Below are 16,066 nucleotides of genomic sequence, written 5' to 3'. Positions count from 1 at the left end.
TTTTACTTATAATCCCCATCATGCTGGGGATACGTGCTGCTTCCCTTCGGCTAGGGACTTGATCTGTCTGACTTGAAGTTTTCTATCGCTTATTCCCACTAAGCTAGTTACAAAACCAGGAGCAGTTCAAGAAAAACCTAATTCCACTGCATACTTCCCATACTGGCGGATGAAAGCAGCACCTGTATTGCCTCCCATTTGTATGTGTAATTTTTCTGGAAGCGTTTATCAGATTCAGAAACGCACTGGTTTGGAAAGACGTGTAAGCTGCCTAGACCAACATTTTGGACCTACACTTTTTGCATTTTGAAGGGTACGTAGCATTCAGTGACTTGTTTGTTTCCTTGTCTTTGGTGGAAGAAGGTGACCTCTTACATCTCGATGTTTTGTTTTTTCATGGCTACGTCACTTTGGCACCCTGGGGTCGTTCTGCAATCCTCTGGTAAACCAAAGTCCTTATTCTCCTTATTTTTTTTTTTTTTCTGACTGATCTCCCAGTTCGTTTATGTGTTGTGCCCTGGGTTAAAGGACTTTGCAGTCCAGGACTGGGAGAGGGAAGAGGTAACAGGTTGAGTCCACGTTGCTTGGATACAAGGACAGGATGCTTTGCTGCTGGGAGTACTCCTCCATGATTTTCATGGCTTTGGGTGGGATCATCTGCCTGGACAGAAGCTGAGCAAAGTCAGCCTCTCTTCTCAAGGTGATATTTAGCCTTTGAGCTTCAGCCATATCAGTTCCCAGGGTGTTTCGGCATCATTCTGCAAACTCTGTGTCCACTATCAACATCAAAGCGTGGTTCCACTTTCCAGACAAGCTAAACTGACAGAACCTGATTTATCCTGGTAATTGCGTGTGTTGAGATAAAAGAAATGTTGAGACTAATGTAGGTAATGCTAAGGGATGGGGGGGAAGCAGCTGTTAGAGATAAGAGCTTGCTACACTCATGCAGTCATTTAATTCTTGTTCAGAAGTGTCGTTGGAGATTTTCTTCAGCAGGTGAAGAAGAAAAGCAGCCCAGGTGTGTTGGTCCTTCTCCTTGCTCCTGTTTTTCCTTCATCTGTTCAGTTGAGCGGTGATGTGTAAAGGCACTGCCTGGTAGCCGGAGTTGGAAAGCTGATCCAGCTGAAAAATAACTTTTTTCTTTGTGTCCTTTAAGCAGGGATCAGTTCTCTGCTGCGGTTCTCCACACATCCACACAAACCCTTGTGCTGGCACAGCTGAAAGGGCAGGAAAGGGGAGAAGGAAGGACCCGACAAGCCCATCCTGCCCATCTAGAAAATGTGCACCGAAGTACGGCCCTAGGGGTCCGCTTGGTTTGTTCCCTCAGTCTTTCTGAGGGGTTTTCTTTCTGTCAGGCATGTTCTGGATTTGTAGGGGTGAGCCAGCCTCCTGACATACCCAGACAGTAGGATTGCCATCACCAGCGTGCTGCGGCGTTCGCTGTCTGGTCTGCTGCCTAACCCCAGCGGAAGCAGGACCGGGTTGGGAGGTTTTGGCAAACCAAAATGGTGACTTTGGTCGAGGCAGAATTGATTTATTTTTTCCCGTGCTGCGAGTGTGTCCTTTCTGAGTGGGGCATTCACGGCCCAGAAGGTTTTAGGAGTCTTTAGGTCTGTCTGGAGCCCTCACCGCAGTATTGTGAGTGGTTCCAAATCCACCCACTGCATTTATCCGTCTTTATTTGGAGAAACACCATCTTCTCCTTTTTCTTTTTCCCAGAACTAAGGTGCAGGGATTCAATAATTTATCAGCTGCACACCCCAGTCTGAGACTGAGCTGGGAACTGAATCTACAACTCTTAAGGCTCTGGCCATCGTCCTTCTCTTTGGGCTGTTAGTTGTGAGGCTGTTAGCTGGGGACGCTGCTTTCTTTTTGTCTCCAAGAGACAACCTGCTGAAGTAGGTGAGTGACTGTGTGACTTTTATGGACTTTCTTAGGGATTTTTTCCCCCTTCCTCTGTACTTCAGAATCGCAGGCGATGGTGGCTCTGCTAATAAGTTTCAGGTGCAAACTGTAAAGGTAAAACTCGTAACGGACACAGCAGTACTGTGACACTGACGGTAATGGTCAGGCAACATCTAGACCTGTGGGTTTCCATTGAATGCTCCAGAGGTGTTGCCCAGCTCTTTGTGGTCTGAACGGCTTCATTTTAAGAAAGCTACCTTAAATACAAAGGAGAATCTTTCTTTTTACATTTCGTATGTTAAAGTAATTGGCTGGGTTCCTGGGGACTGGCTTTTATGCATCATTTGTCTTAGACAAATGATTAACAATAAACCAACAGTAGGTCATGTTTGTTGCTGCTGTGATTCACCGAAACCTTTTGAATGAAAACTGCAATGGATTTGGTGCTTTTTGTTGGCTGTTTTAGCATGTATCATGCTAAACAGCTCTTGGCATAATGCGATCTATTGTTTTCGGTATTGTTCTTCAGTGAGGTCTAAAGGCATCATCTCTGGAATTCAAATGTAGATTTCCTTGCAGCTTCACAGTTTTGTGTTTTCTTTCTTTTTTTTTTTTTTATTTCTTTTCCAAATTTCACTTGCATAACCATAATTCTGCTTCTTTGTTCCAGAACAATTGTATATTTTTGGTCTGCCCATATTTCGCTACAGTAAGCAAAATGGTCGCTCGCTTCCACTTGCTTTGTGTCTAACGAATGGGTTAGAAGTGCTTGCGAATTCTGGGCGGGTTTTGAACTTGAATTTTATGTTGTGTTGGTAAAGCTTTGCGTAGTGATAAAATGTGTGAAAGACCAAGTTGTATTTTTGAGAAAGATGCAATTTATTTTGCTCAGCACAGCAGTCACAGAGTTCACGTGGTCGGGAGTGCAATTAATTAACTGAATTATTCAGGAAAACTGAAATTAAATTCCATTTTTAATATTCTGCCCGGAGAAGTGATATTGCTTGTTTCTTCAGCATCATATGTCAAAACATACGATGGGCTGAAACTATTTCAAGTAAGCTTCTTTAATAATTGAACAGAAGAAGATACTGTATAAATACTTCCATTTTGAAATATTAATAAATCCAGGTGGTGCTGGGTGTAAGTGAATCAGGTCACCAGTAAAAGAGGGAAGATGGATCTTCGTGGACAGGGGGACAGAATAGGTTGGATGGATGGGAGTGGCAGCAGCTCGCAAGTAAGTTAATAATTACAGAAATAAAATTAACTAACACAATAGTGTTGTAAGTACAGAAAATTTCTAGGGCATGGGTTTACCAGAGGCCAATCCAGTATTTCACATTCAAATTTCTCTTTTATTTCAGGCTCTGGATGTTGACCGAACTGTTCTCTATAAAATGAAGAAATCCGTCAAAGCCATAAACCTATCTGGTCTGGGTAAGTAGGTAACAATTCCTTATAGTCTATATTTCACCTATATTGGTGAAACTGGAAGATCATTTAAGTCAGTCAGTCATCTCACTGAATCAGAAAGAGTTATATGGCTAACTGAGAAGATAAAAAATTACATTTGAAACAGCAATCTTGAACTAGCTGCATAATAGTGAGATCAGCAAGGGTGAAATTTTGTGATAGCTGAACCTGCCATGTCTTACTGCTACCAAATGGGAGCTCCTTCCCCCTGATCGCAGCTACCTGTTCTTCCTGCCACCCCTGCTGCGCGACAGCTCCCTAGGTGCTTTCATCAAGTCGCACATGCAGCCAAATCAACTTAACCTGGGGTTAGATGAGCACCTGAAATGACAAAACATATGAGCCACGTCCACTGAGGGGTGAAGTTGCCCTTTTTGGTAGCAATAAGAAGCTACATTGGCACTGCTGTTTTTTAAAGCATCAGCCTTCCTGATGGTTTCCATTTATGTGTGTTGAGAATTTTGTGGCAAGAAACAGTTGATGAGCTGCAATGTTCTTGTCCTAACATACAACGTCAGACGTTTCTCTGACACAAAATAAAAGCACGACGAACTATTGCTGTGTACATTGTTTAGATGTGCCCCAGTCGCATGGAGTTCTGGGTGTTTATCTTCTTTGAAAAAATAAATGAAGCTTTTGTTTTTGTGGACCATCAGCAACAAGAAACAGCATTTTGTTGGCTTTTATTCTCCCTTTGCAGTTCCTAGCAATTAGAGCTGACAAAACCTATATTATATGCAAAATAGCTGCGCCCAGCAGTCTTGGAGAGCCACCAATGTCTGACAGAACTCGTGGGCGTGTTGGTGTTCAGATACAAGGTTATAACGAGAACTTCAACTGTGGCATAATTCTTATCAGCTAATCAAAATGAAATTCCTTTTTACCTAAACTAATTAAGCCAGTTTTTGGGTTGTGGAGGGTCCAGTTTAAGCTGGAACCATCCGTCTGGATGGGGCTGCGTCATCCATAGTACTTATTTATTTGACACTCTGCTCTGTTGTTTTGTTTCTTTTTGGGTGGACAATTTTTGGGTGCCTGACTATGCCTGCTAATCAGTGTACTTGTTAGAATAGTGTAGAAAATCACTGCATTTTGGCATATAAATCAGTACCTTGATAGTTTTTAAGATCATGTTGCCCAATCTTGACAACAAAGGTTGGAAGGCGTTTCTCTTCCAGCAGCAGAAATATTGCCAACCCAGCCACTTGCCAGCACTTGAGGTTCCTTTTGACAAAAAAAAAAACCTGTCCCTGCACTCATAAGAGCACAGTTTTTGTTTTGTTGTTTGTTTTTAATATAGGTTCCATAGTATTAAGTGTACCTGTTCTGTTTTCGAAGTGTATGAATTTAGAAACCACTTAGAATGTAGAGGTTTGGATAGGGATCCCAATTTGCGCATAATTTAGTTTCTTATTAAAAAAAAAAGCTTAAAGCCTCAAAAAAAATGGCTCAGATAAATTTTTTTTTTGATAGATTCCAAACCTGTTGGTAGGAAAACTTTTAAAGCCTATCAGGAAGATACCAGAGGGCAAGGAGAGTATTTAGGAGCAGGTGCTGTGGGAAAAAAAGACCGTTACCTGCTCTTCAGGTGTATTGCTGGAGTACCAGCTCCAATATCGTATTGCTACAACAAGTACCGTCAGCATTCTGGGGTATAATAATAAACATTTAAAACTGTGGCTGAGCTGCTGGTTTGTGGGCTTCTTTTTAATCTGATGCGTAGAGCCAGAAGCCCAGGCCCAGTGTGGGGGGATGCTGTGTGGAACAGAAAGCTCTTGTTTCCTTGGGTAAACCATCAGCGTGCTTCAACTGCTGGTTTCGCATCTGACTACGACAATTAACTGGTGGAGCTGCAACGTGCCAGCTCCTGGTTTTCGCTGTCTGTGCCAGTTTGTTCAGAGCGTGTTCAGCTGTATGTATGCCACACAACAGCATTAGCTGTACGTCCTTAACTTACCCTGTAGCTCAGGTAGCAGAAGGTTTCAGAAAGACATAGAATTAATGCTACAAGTATCCAATATATCCAATACCCAAATATCCAATGCAGTCTTTAATTACATGACGTTATACTGCTGCTCCACAGGGTTGTAGTTCCATGTATTGGAAATCAAAGCAAGTTTCTAGCTGATTGAGAAATACGGTTCCTGAGAGTCCGAATAGAAATAGGATCAGACAGGCGGCTTTGGAAGTTGGAGCTCACTAGGTTTATTTAGCAGGTTGTGTAACTAATTCATAGAAATTTGGAGAAAGGACATTGCAACACGAATCCTTTGGTTATTAAATTGCTGACATATACAAATGGGCCTGAAATTAAACTGGATCATTGCTTGTTTGAACTAAAATTAATCTTCTCTAAATAGTCTTCCTGGTTTCTGCTGGTTTCATGTAATGGCCATGAAGGATACTTTGTTCTTATTCACGCATAATTTGTTTTCGAGGGTGTTTTTTTTTTCAACTTCTTTTGAAGCACTAGAAATTTGTCAGAGCTAGAATAAGAAATAGGCAACATTAACTTTCTCAGGTATCAACTTGGAGAAAGCTTTTCCCATGTGTTTGAGCTTAACTTGGTCACGAAGTTTGGGTTCAGAATTCTTTTTTATTCCCTAGGCCATGTTGTCAGGCTTTTTTTTTTAATGTCTGTCCACACTGGCAAGTAACCTGGTATGCTAGAAGTAGATACGACTGAGGCCCCTCAGATTTCCCTTGTATTTGAATTAGGGGAACCTGCTTTGGCCTAGATTTGATAACAACTCCCTGGACTGAATAACCTCACAACCCATATATTTCAAAGCTTTCTGAAGAGCAGCAGCCTGAAGTGGGTGCTGGATGACTTGTGTTGGTGCAGCCTAAACCTGTCTTCAGAGCCTGTCCTCTCCGTTAGGCTTCTGCTTCTGGGGCAGAACTTCTGGTTTTGTTGTCTCAGGAGGGAACCTGATGGTCATGAACCGCTCTGAGAACTCAATCAGCCCATGGGGAATGCAGACTGCTGGGATTTGCTCAGATCCCCACTGCTGCTCTGGAACAGGGGTAACGTGGTTACAGGTTTCATCCTCATCTGTAATGTTTGTAGTCCATTTCCTAGGATGATCCGAGAGTCTTTGCTGTATTGCCTCCTATTGCAGGGATTCAGGACTCTGGCAACACACCTGATCCCCTCTGATTCTTTGTTCAGCACACAGCACTTAACTGAACTTCTGAAAAGTTTTTTCTTTGTTTTTTTTTAGTTTAGTTGTACTTTTTGTAACCCGTTATCTTCTGACTGTATGTTCCTGTTTTGCTCTTTTTGAAGCTCATGTGGAAAATGAAGAACAGTACACACAAGCACTGGAGAAATTTGGAGGCAACTGTGTTTGCAGGGATGACCCAGATTTGGGAACAGCGTTTTTAAAATTTTCTGTGTTTACAAAGGAATTAACTGCACTCTTCAAAAATTTGGTAAGAATTTTGCTTGCAGAAAAACGTTACATTTGTAATGGCATTACAGCCCCTGTATTTCTGAATTACAGCAGCTCTTCCAGTTGACAATGATTTGTGTTTTAGTAACCACTGTTTTTATAAATAAATAATATATTTTTGAAAATCTTGTCTTAGGGAAACATCTTATGTCTTAGCCTTTCCCCTTTCAAATCTCAAAAACAAACAACGACAACAACAAACCTCTTCCAACAATTCTCACGTCTAAATGCTTCCCACAACAAAGTAGTTATGATGTATTATAAAGTGCACATACAAAACTCGTTTAAAAATGTGAAACCAGTAGAACCCAACTGGGTTTACTCTGTTTTGACATCGCTTTTTCTTTACTTTTTCACACTTCTTATAAAGGGACATTTTAGTGTCCCTGGAAGAGAGACTCTCTTGCTTCTCAGAGAAGAGAGTCAGGAAGAAGAAATGAAATGTAATGCTATAATGACAGTAATGTCCACTGGGGACCTGTCCTGCAACTGAAGCCAGTAAGACTTAAAAGACTTAAGTTTTACTAGCTTACTGAGCAAAATGGGATGGAGCCAAATGGACGAAACGGAATTTTAATTACGAATGGAGAATTTTCAGCCTCAATTTCACGTTAATCAGAGGGCACAAGCAGAGCAGATTCTGATTCTCCATGCTACTAGCTAGAGCTATGTCTGAACAAGTCCCAGACTACGTGGAGCCACGGAACTCTTAAAGTAGGAAGGAAATTAGGAGCAAGGAAAGGGAGATGATCCAGATTGATACAAACATTTAAAAGTCTGTGTCTGCTGAATCAATGGGATGTGGACAGATCAGATGCTGTTGTGAATCTAGACCAAATGTCTAGTTTACAGCCAGCTGGTCATAATCAGTTCTTTGGGGAATGTTTCCAGCTGATGTGATTTAGGGCAGTCCCATTTGTTCCCTGATGCTGTCCTCTTTTTACTCAATCGTGATGTTGAGGAGAGGGAGAGACTGCACCCCAGATGTGTTTATCTGTAGTGAAATGTATTTCACGTTGGTCATATTGATTTGAATATCTCTGGATGTACAAATAGTATCTGAGATTGTCTATCATAAAAGGATCCTTATCAAGTGCAAGTCAGTCATTTATCCCGAGTAGTCTCTTATACAGCAGTAGACTGCTCATATGGGAGGGGAAATAGAGTGGGTTTTCTGATTAATGCCTTCTGTTGACAAAAACCCCTCTCTCTATTATATTAATTGCAATGTGGTGACTTCATTAAACAAATGAATCTGTGAAATGTGATGTTCGTGTGGTTTAAAAAAGCAATCTACTAAAAGCTGCATCCCCTCCCCAGAAAAAAAACTTTAATGTATTGTATTTTAAGAAGACTTTCAAAAGCCAAAAAATGTTGCAGTTTTACCAAAAATCTTAAGTATTTGTCCTCTCAAAAACAGTAATTACAGTCTTTGCCAAATATTTCTGACAAGAATAACTTTTCTTCCACAAACTTCAAAGCAAAATAAAAACAGAATATATGTCTATAGGAAGTGGGATGCACCTTATGAAGTTTGTCTTATCCAAGACATAACTTTTTGTTTATCTTCTCCATAGGATATTTCTAAATCTTTTTTTCCTATGTTCTGCTTTCCTACTCTAAACTATGTATTTTTGCTTCAGTTTACATATATATAAGAAAAGAATAAGTTGTGAGATAGTAGCTAAGTCTTCATTTTTTCCTCAATTTGTGGCTCTGATTTTCTCTGCTTTTGAAGAGTACAATAGTTTCACATACACATGATGTAATTTTTGTTTTTCTTAACACTTCCATAACAGAGCCATCTTCTCTCTTAAAAAGATATGTCTGGTGAAGGATAGGTCTCTGTAAGGTTCTGCTCTTCCCTGATGTGCTTCATATTATTGAGATTTGAAGTTTTTTGTTTTCTCCCGGAAACAGAAACTGAAAGAGAAGACTGAAGAAATAGAGGAACATAATGGACCTTGAATTTGGTGTCTTATTTCTTTTTTTTTTTTTTAGGAAGAGTTCCCTCTGAAATTATATATATATATATATATATATGTGTGTGTGTGTGTGTGTGTATATATATATATATATATATATATATATAAACGATATATATATATAAAGCCAGAAGACAGAACTTCCATCATTGCTCAAAAATACCGTACTTATAAACAAGAATTACAAAATTATGAAAGAATTCTAAAGCAAAATTGTTGATCTCTTTAACTTTGCCTATTAGAAATTAATACCACTGGAATAAGTTGTTTGTAGCTCTGGTCACTTCAAATATCTCTTCAAAAGTTCGCTGATGTAGGTCTAATTTTCCAAGAGATTACAAGGGTATTGACTAGCATAAAAAGTCCTAGCTAGTAGTTGGAAATAATTTGGATTTTTTGTAATAATGACAGCCATATGTGAAGCAAGCCCCATGCTTTCTCACAGTGTTGTGAAGTATCCAACTCTGAATGCCTTAAGCGTGTTGGCAGTAAAAACATCCTTCTTCTCCAGTCTTTCCTTATAGCACCCAACACGTTTTGGTTGTAAATAGTTTCATCAGAAATGTAGCTTGTGATATACAACCTCCTGCTGTTTAAAAAACAAAACACCACAGTATGAAAGGTATTGTTTTGAATGGACCTCTACCTGAAGTTTCACAGGACACTGAATTTTCACAGAAGACTTCAGCTGAAATGAGTGGGGGAATGTGCAGGGAAGTGCGAGGACATGTTCAGACTGGAACAGATGCCAAAGCTGTTAACACTGGCAAAGCTTAAGGGCTACTGTCAAGTTTTGCTTTGTCATATATTTTGATTTTATTTCTGGAAGCTGATGTGTTCTGTCAGCTCTTGGTCTGGGTGGCATTTGGAGCTGGAGCTCTGACGTGCTTCTGCAGAAAGATGTTCTTTTAAACTTGTCATCAGTAAGGTAGAGGAAAGATCAAGTTGTTCTACTTTAACAGAGTTTTTTAGGTCTTGTTTTCTCTAGTATTTTTAAAGGTTTCTTAAAAGACTTTGATGTTTTCTGGGACTTATCACAGCATTAATGTTTTAAAATATTTTATTAAAATACGAAGTTTTTTTTTCTTACAATCAAATTATTCTACTGTAAACTGTTTAATTTAAAATTCGGGTCTTGGAATTGGTTGGGGTTTTTGTGCGTTTTGCTGTACTTCTTTTCTGAAGAGCTATGGTTCTTCAAATTTGAAATGATTTATAGAACTTCTTCAAGAGAAGACGTAAATGGATGTTTATTGCATATCAGGTCCTTGTAACTACTCACTTTAACCTAACACATTGCTTTGATCAGTTTATGATAAACTCAGCTATTTTTTCTCTAGACATAGCTCCAATACCAAGCTATACGTGGTCTTTGAACTTCCTTTGAATTAGAAATGTTTTTAAGTTTGATCAATTAAAAAGTCTTTTTTGGTAGTGAAAAATAAGTAAAGGAGGCATTTTTAGAGCTAGCACAGTACTTTTTGTGGCACATACAGTATTGCTTCTTGGACATTTTTCTTACTGATGGCAACCTGGGTGCTAATTCTTGACAGAATGGTTGCACTGACAGTTCCCAGGTAGGTTAGGTTTGTATGGCACTTGCTTATAATGTGAATTACTCTGTCTTCCTAAGAAATTTAGTGCTAAGTGATAAAGGTGTGAGGCTTCAATATGAGAAATACTACACAGCATAAATATTTTTTTTCCTTTAATCCTGTTCTTAGACTGTTCAGCCAGGAGGAAATAAAATCTGTAATTTCTTGTTGTCTTTGTCAGCACTCCCTCAAGAGAGATTTGATTTGTGAAAATGAAGTGGCTATTTAACAAATTCCATTTTGTGTATTTGTTGTTGTTCTACATATTTTTGTCCGTTCTTTTTCATTTAAATTTAAAGCTAATGAAATATGCTGAACTGAGAAAACTGGAATCTGCTCTCTCCACTGTGTAGCTGGAAGGTAGAGATTCCGTGTGAGAAGTTTTTCTATTAATAATTATTGGATTTTTAGCCAGGAGAAATGGAAAGACATTGATAGCGTTTTTTTTTTGTTTTTTTTTTGACCATATGCTCCTATTTTACTTAATTTTTTAACTGTAAGAAGAAAGATTTGCTTAAATGCAAAAGGTAACCAATAAAAACTGAAGGAATTATCTTTTTTGTACTATATACTGAACTTACAGAATTTTATGCCCTGATTTTTCTCTCCAACGTAATAGGTCAGCACAAGGTTTTAAAAATATATTTGGCGTCTGAACCTTCACAAGTATTTTTTGTTTAGAAGGAGGCATCTTAGTTAGGTACGTAAAACAAGCTATAGATACATATATATATATATAATATATATATGTATGTATATATATGAGGTTTTGGGTTATTATGCGTGAAGATTAATGATTGAAGATTGATGATTAAAGAGCAGCACAAAGGAATTCCAGCCACTGTAGCCAGTAAGTCAGCTTCGTCAGTGGCCCAACTTATGTACCTTGATGGAAATGCATGTAGCATGGGGAATATCTTTGTTGGTGACAAGGACAGTGGCATCGTGTGTCCCCTCAGCAAGATTTTGCTGGTGACACCAAGCTGTGAGGGGTGCTTAACACGCAGGAGGGAAGGGATGGCGTCCAGAGGGACCTGGACAGGCCTGAGAGGCGAGCCTGTGCGAACCTCATGAAATTCAACAAGGCCAAGTGCAAGGTCCTGCACATGGGTTGGGGCAGTCACAAGCGCAGGTACAGGCTGGGCAGAGAACGAGCTGAGAGCAGCTCTGAGGAGAAGGACCTGGGGGTGTTGGTTGATGAGAACCTCAACATGAGTCAGAAATGTGCGCTCTGTACCCTGGGCTGCATCAAAAGCAATGTGGCCAGCAGGGCAAGGGAGGTGACTCTCCCCCTCTATTCTGCTCTTGTGAGACCCCACCTGGCTGTACTGGGTTCAGCTCTGGGGACCCCAGCACAAAAAGGACATGGAGCTGTTGGAATGAGTCCAGAGGAGGGCCACGAAGATAATCAAGGGGCTGGAGAACCTCTCCTCTGAAGACAAGCTGGGGTTGTTCAGCCTGGAGAAGACCCCAGGCCTTCCAGTACCTAAAGGAGGCCTACAGGAAAGCTGGGGTGGGACTCTGTCAGGGGATGGAGTGATAGGACAAGGGGTAATGGTTTTAAATTAAAAAAAAATGTAGTTCTACAGTAGATATAAGGAAGAAATTCTTTACTATGAGAACAGTGAGGCACTGGCACAGGCTGCCCAGAGAAGCTGTGGGTGCCCCATCCCTGGGAGTGTTCAAGGCCAGGCTGGATGGGACTTTGGGCAACCTGGTCTGATGGGAGGTGTCCCTGCCCATGGCAGGGGGTTGGAATGAGGTGGTCTTTAAGGTCCCTTCCAACCCAAACCATTCAGAGATTCTGTGATTTTGGTTGTGTTGCTTTTGTTTTTCACTGATGCTCTTTAGGAAAGATTGGCTTAATAGTGAGAGGGGGGAAAAATGAAGAGTACTGTTTGATTTACAGACGTCTTTCTAAAATGAGAAGAGTTTACAGAATAATATTCTAAATCACGGAGGGTGGTGTCAAGAAAAATACGGAAATGTGAGGGCTGATCTCCATTTTCAGTCTTCTTAAAAATTATCTTTAGGAGCTACTGAAGACAATTATCTAAGGGTCTAAAAAGATTGAAATAATCATAAAGTAATGTAAAATTTAATGTAGATCATGAAATAGATGTTAAAGCTTGCTCTTGCAGTGAGATATGCAAGTACAGTCATTGCAACAGGCCTTTTTGTTGTAGGTGCTAGGAAAAGCGAGGAGTAATAATTCCTCCTTACGTGGCATGGGTTCAGCTCCATCTGGAACCTTATCTTTATTTCTTTGCCAAAAAGATATTGATCCAACTGGAAGAAACTCAGAGGACAGTAACAAAAAAATGGTCAGGGCTTGAAGAGGTTGATTTATGAAGAAAGCATAGAAGAGTTGTAATGTATGATTTGGCTCAAAGATAGCTGTGAGCTTGCAGAAGGGGAACTTAATAAATTGCATGTAAATGGGATCTCGCTGTGAAAAATATTAGATGAAGTGGCCCATAGAAAGGAGCGGAAGATGTTTTAACCTAGGTTAGAAAGTGTGCAGTTGGGAATTCTCCTCTGGCAAGGAAAATGGGCTGGAATAACCTCAAGTCTCTTCTCCATTTTCTACGCTTTATGCCTTCAAGAATATATGAAAAAATATGTAGTACCTGTCATTTTATGTTTGCATTTCCTAACGGAGAAGGTCCCAATGTGTAGCTTGTGTATTATTGGTGGCATAGTGGTTGTTTGCAAGTGCTGTGTGGCAGCAGCACCATGCGTGGGAGCGTGGCGTGGTTTGAAGTTGAAAGTTTGTGCTGCAAAAATTTGAAAATTTTTTATGTTACATGATTTTCTTAAGTCTTGTGGTTAGATGCTGAAAGCTCAAGGTTCAGACAAACTTCAGCTAGTGTCTCTTTGGGTTTTCACTCCTTCCCTGCTTGTGTTGATGGCCCTGTCCCCCTAAAGCACACATCGCTGGGAAAACTATTGGAAAGTATTCGGTGCAATAGTACTTGCCCTAAAGAAAAAGAAAAGAAAAATAATTACTTTCCTATCAACAGGCAATGCTACCATCACTTATAAACACCCAAGGTGGTGGTTGAGAAGCCTGTACTGAATACAAGGGAGGCATCTAGAATTTAGTAACGTGATGGGGGCCGTATCAGATGTCCCGCCAGTGTCTGAATTTTAGTTTGATCGAAAATGTCCTAAGGTCCACTCTGTTCATCTCTGTGTTAAGAAAAGCATTTAACTTCTCAACTTTTGAAGTAGTGAAAAACTTGCCTTTTTTTTTTTTTCTTCTGGTTTGGATTTAGAAAACAACAAAACCTACTGAAGGACTGCAGGCGCTGGTATCCAGAGCTATGCTGAAAAAGCCTCATTAAAATAAATAGGAGTGCTGGCAAACGAACAACTCCGGTGTTTGGCCCTAGGCTCTTAAACTACTTGAAAAATTTCTTTCCGCTTTGCAAACGTTGGCCTGTCTGTTGCCTCTGCCATCACTTCTGGCAGCTGCGGGTTTGTTTATTTTTACATTCTCCCTCCTGCCATTTCTCCTCCTCCTCCTCTGAGCTTTCTCCAAGTTACGAAGTTTTAATTTATTATCCCATCTCTGTCATCTTATCTCGTTGGAAACTGTCAGAGGAAAACTGCGAGTCTGCCAAAGCGGCAGTGTTGGAAGTGGAAACCAGGTCAACTATTTCTTTCTTCTCTCTCTTGAGAGAGAAAACAACACGTGGAACTTGCAGGGTTCCTCTGACACAGGATGGCTTTAATTTCTCTGAAGCTTTCCTGCACCTTCGTGCGTGTCTCTTTTGTCTTTTTTAAAAAATATTTTGAAACATAAATAATCAATGGAAGCAGCTGTATACATTTAGCTCTCTGTGTCCACACAGAGAAGGAGCTGCAGCGTATTAGTGCTTCCCCGTGTGCCAAAAATGAGTGTATATTTTTATATAGTTCAGCTTAAGCTTCTCAGGAAACAGGGAAAATGTAAGATCGTTCTTCTGTATCCTGCTTGCTGATTTATAAATACGAACAAGTATGATTCATCTAACTAGGCTAATAATGACAAGGTCATGCATTATGTATGTTTACATTTGGCACAAGGAAAGCAGGACCACAGGGAATAAATACACTGGACTGATAACAACATACAGGTAGTAGCACACAGAAGGAATTCATTTGAATGGGCAAACATTCTCCATACTTTTTAAAAAAATGGTTTTTTGCTCCTACTCTTTCTTTACAGTTGCTTCTGGAGCATTGTATCAAGGAGCATGCATTCATGCCCCATGAACTAAATCTCAAGGAAACATCCAGAGCAGTTTTGAAGGCTGGTTGATGTTCTTTGAATGTCTCACCTAATAGTTGAGGGTCTGCTCTTTTTCTGATTTAAGGAAAAAACTCTTGTCCTGAAACTGCTGCTGAGAAATGCCTTACTCTTGGTTTCTGCCTGATAATGTGCGCTTGAAGAATAATTCAATGGAGGCTATGAAGGCATTGAGCTTTAGGTTAGACTTTTTGACTACATCATAGCGTTGAAGTAGAATAACACAGTAGAAAATCTTGCACGGGATGAGAACTTAGATGTGGAAACCTCTTTCTGCTTCCCCTCTTGGATAGCCGTTATGGATGTCCATGTCAGTAGGGGTGTTTGTGTTTCATCTATCTTCTGCAGGAAGTTTTTAATTTTTACCAAATTTTTGGGTGATTTAAGCTGCTTCACTTACCTCTTAATGTCCAAAGTTAATAAAACTGTATGTTATGGATATATGTTGTTATTATTATGTTGGTGTGTGGATGTTGTAGTGCTGTTGAGAACTTAGGAAGGGCATGGTTTCCAGCCCTGCCAGTTAAGCATGTGTAGATGTTGCTCGTTCAGTTTTTATAGGAATTATTTTAATAACAAACGCAAAGAGTTTTAATTTAACTTGTTGATTGTAAAAAGCTGTGGTCCCGCAGCTCCTTCTGGGAGAAGGAGAAGTAGGGTGGAGGAGGGGAAATGGGATTTATTGTAGTGACTTAATAGACCAGCTTTTCTTTATTTCTTCAATCTTCTCTATTCTTTTAAGCTTTAAAATTTATGTATGTTCTTTTTCTCTTTGGTCGCTGGCTGAAATTTCAAGCAAATACAGTAAAATAGTATTTTTGAAGAGAAAGGGTGGGGATTTGCATGTTTGTTTGAATGTTTAATAGCACTTGAGCATCACTGGGCATGAGGACCACTGGGTCTCATGCGCAGGGGGTTGTTCTAGTGAGGGCACCAAATAACTGTGGAGTGGTAAATATCCTTTTGTATTTTTCCATTTTGGGGAGGCTGAAGTGTCACAATTGGCAATATTTTTTTCTTGAAGTTCCCGTTAGTGTTGTTCCTTCTCTGGCTGGGTTATGCTAAATGGGACTTCTGATATTCTTTCTTGAAAAAGTCACATTTTAAAAAAACAAGTAACAACAACAAATACAAAAACCCACCCCAAGGCAACTTTCACCACACTGCTGTAAAAGTTAATCAGATTTTCTTTTCATAATGTGATTCTAAAATACTCTGTCTATTACTCTTCAGTGCAGTCTGTTCAGGTTGTTACAGTTGTGCCTAGCTATTATGACCCAGACCTTGAACATTGTCCTTGAATCATAAAGGATTGGAAATGAAGTGTTTCTTTTCCTGGTGTATGCTACTTATTGT

At 39.9% G+C, this 16,066-nt stretch overlaps 1 protein-coding gene across 4 annotated transcripts in view; it reads left to right on the top strand.

The window, feature by feature from the left end:
• ASAP2 (ArfGAP with SH3 domain, ankyrin repeat and PH domain 2) overlaps positions 1-16,066 on the top strand; it is an 88,023-nt gene that overhangs the window by 19,471 nt on the left and 52,486 nt on the right. For all 4 annotated transcript variants that reach the window (XM_035542893.1, XM_035542897.1, XM_035542898.1 and 1 more), the window contains exons 2-3: positions 3,273-3,345; positions 6,671-6,816. In XM_035542893.1, the coding sequence (XP_035398786.1) occupies positions 3,273-3,345; positions 6,671-6,816 (219 nt within the window). The remainder of the gene's footprint in view (positions 1-3,272; positions 3,346-6,670; positions 6,817-16,066) is intronic.

The sequence above is a fragment of the Cygnus atratus genome, chromosome 3, assembly GCF_013377495.2.
Source record: "Cygnus atratus isolate AKBS03 ecotype Queensland, Australia chromosome 3, CAtr_DNAZoo_HiC_assembly, whole genome shotgun sequence".
In the NCBI taxonomy this organism is placed as follows: domain Eukaryota; kingdom Metazoa; phylum Chordata; class Aves; order Anseriformes; family Anatidae; genus Cygnus; species Cygnus atratus.
The sequence above is the reverse complement of the archived record's forward strand: the minus strand, read 5'-3'. Positions and strand labels throughout refer to the sequence as shown.